This window comes from Tupaia chinensis, unplaced genomic scaffold, assembly GCF_000334495.1.
Source record: "Tupaia chinensis unplaced genomic scaffold, TupChi_1.0 Scaffold142846_1, whole genome shotgun sequence".
NCBI classification, from domain to species: domain Eukaryota; kingdom Metazoa; phylum Chordata; class Mammalia; order Scandentia; family Tupaiidae; genus Tupaia; species Tupaia belangeri.
Window position 1 is genome coordinate 1977462 of NW_006202691.1, and position 514 is coordinate 1977975.

A 514-nucleotide genomic window follows, 5' to 3' on the forward strand; every position below is an offset into this window, starting at 1 on the left:
CAATTAAAAAAAAAAAGTTTTAATAGTCCCTTACTATCACATAGAAACTTCAAAATATTAACTCATTTCTTGTTTGATCATTAGACTAAGCCTGAGAGGATGATTGCATCGACAAGAGATGTTGTCCTTCTGATACTTCTTCCTGTGGTTCTGGATTTATTTCCCTAGATTCTTCATGACTGGTTATCTCCCTCTGGGTTTTGAGTTTGCAGTTGAAATCACTTACCCCGAATCTGAAGGCACTTCCTCTGGTCTCCTTAATGCCTCTGCTCAGGTAAACGTCTGATTTCTCTTAACCTTGAGGTGATTATTTTACCAAATATTCTAGTGAATCATGAGTTTTTATTTTAACAATTCTGTTTTCCAATGGATGTTCTAGAAGCCCAACTCTATGAATAAATTTAGTTTAAAAAATATCTGGGGGGGGGGAGGGAACCAGCAGTTAGCGTAATGGCTATGTCGCTGGACTCCCACGTAGTCGACTGCGGTTCGTGTCCCGGACCCGGTGGCTTAA

General features: G+C 39.7%; 1 protein-coding gene across 1 annotated transcript in view; it reads left to right on the forward strand.

Annotated features, from left to right (window-relative positions):
- FLVCR1 (FLVCR choline and heme transporter 1) overlaps window positions 1-514 on the forward strand; it is a gene marked incomplete in the record, with an annotated part of 31447 nt that overhangs the window by 25797 nt on the left and 5136 nt on the right. The window contains 1 exon segment of the mRNA XM_014582212.2: window positions 169-274. Coding sequence (XP_014437698.1) covers window positions 169-274 — 106 coding nt within the window.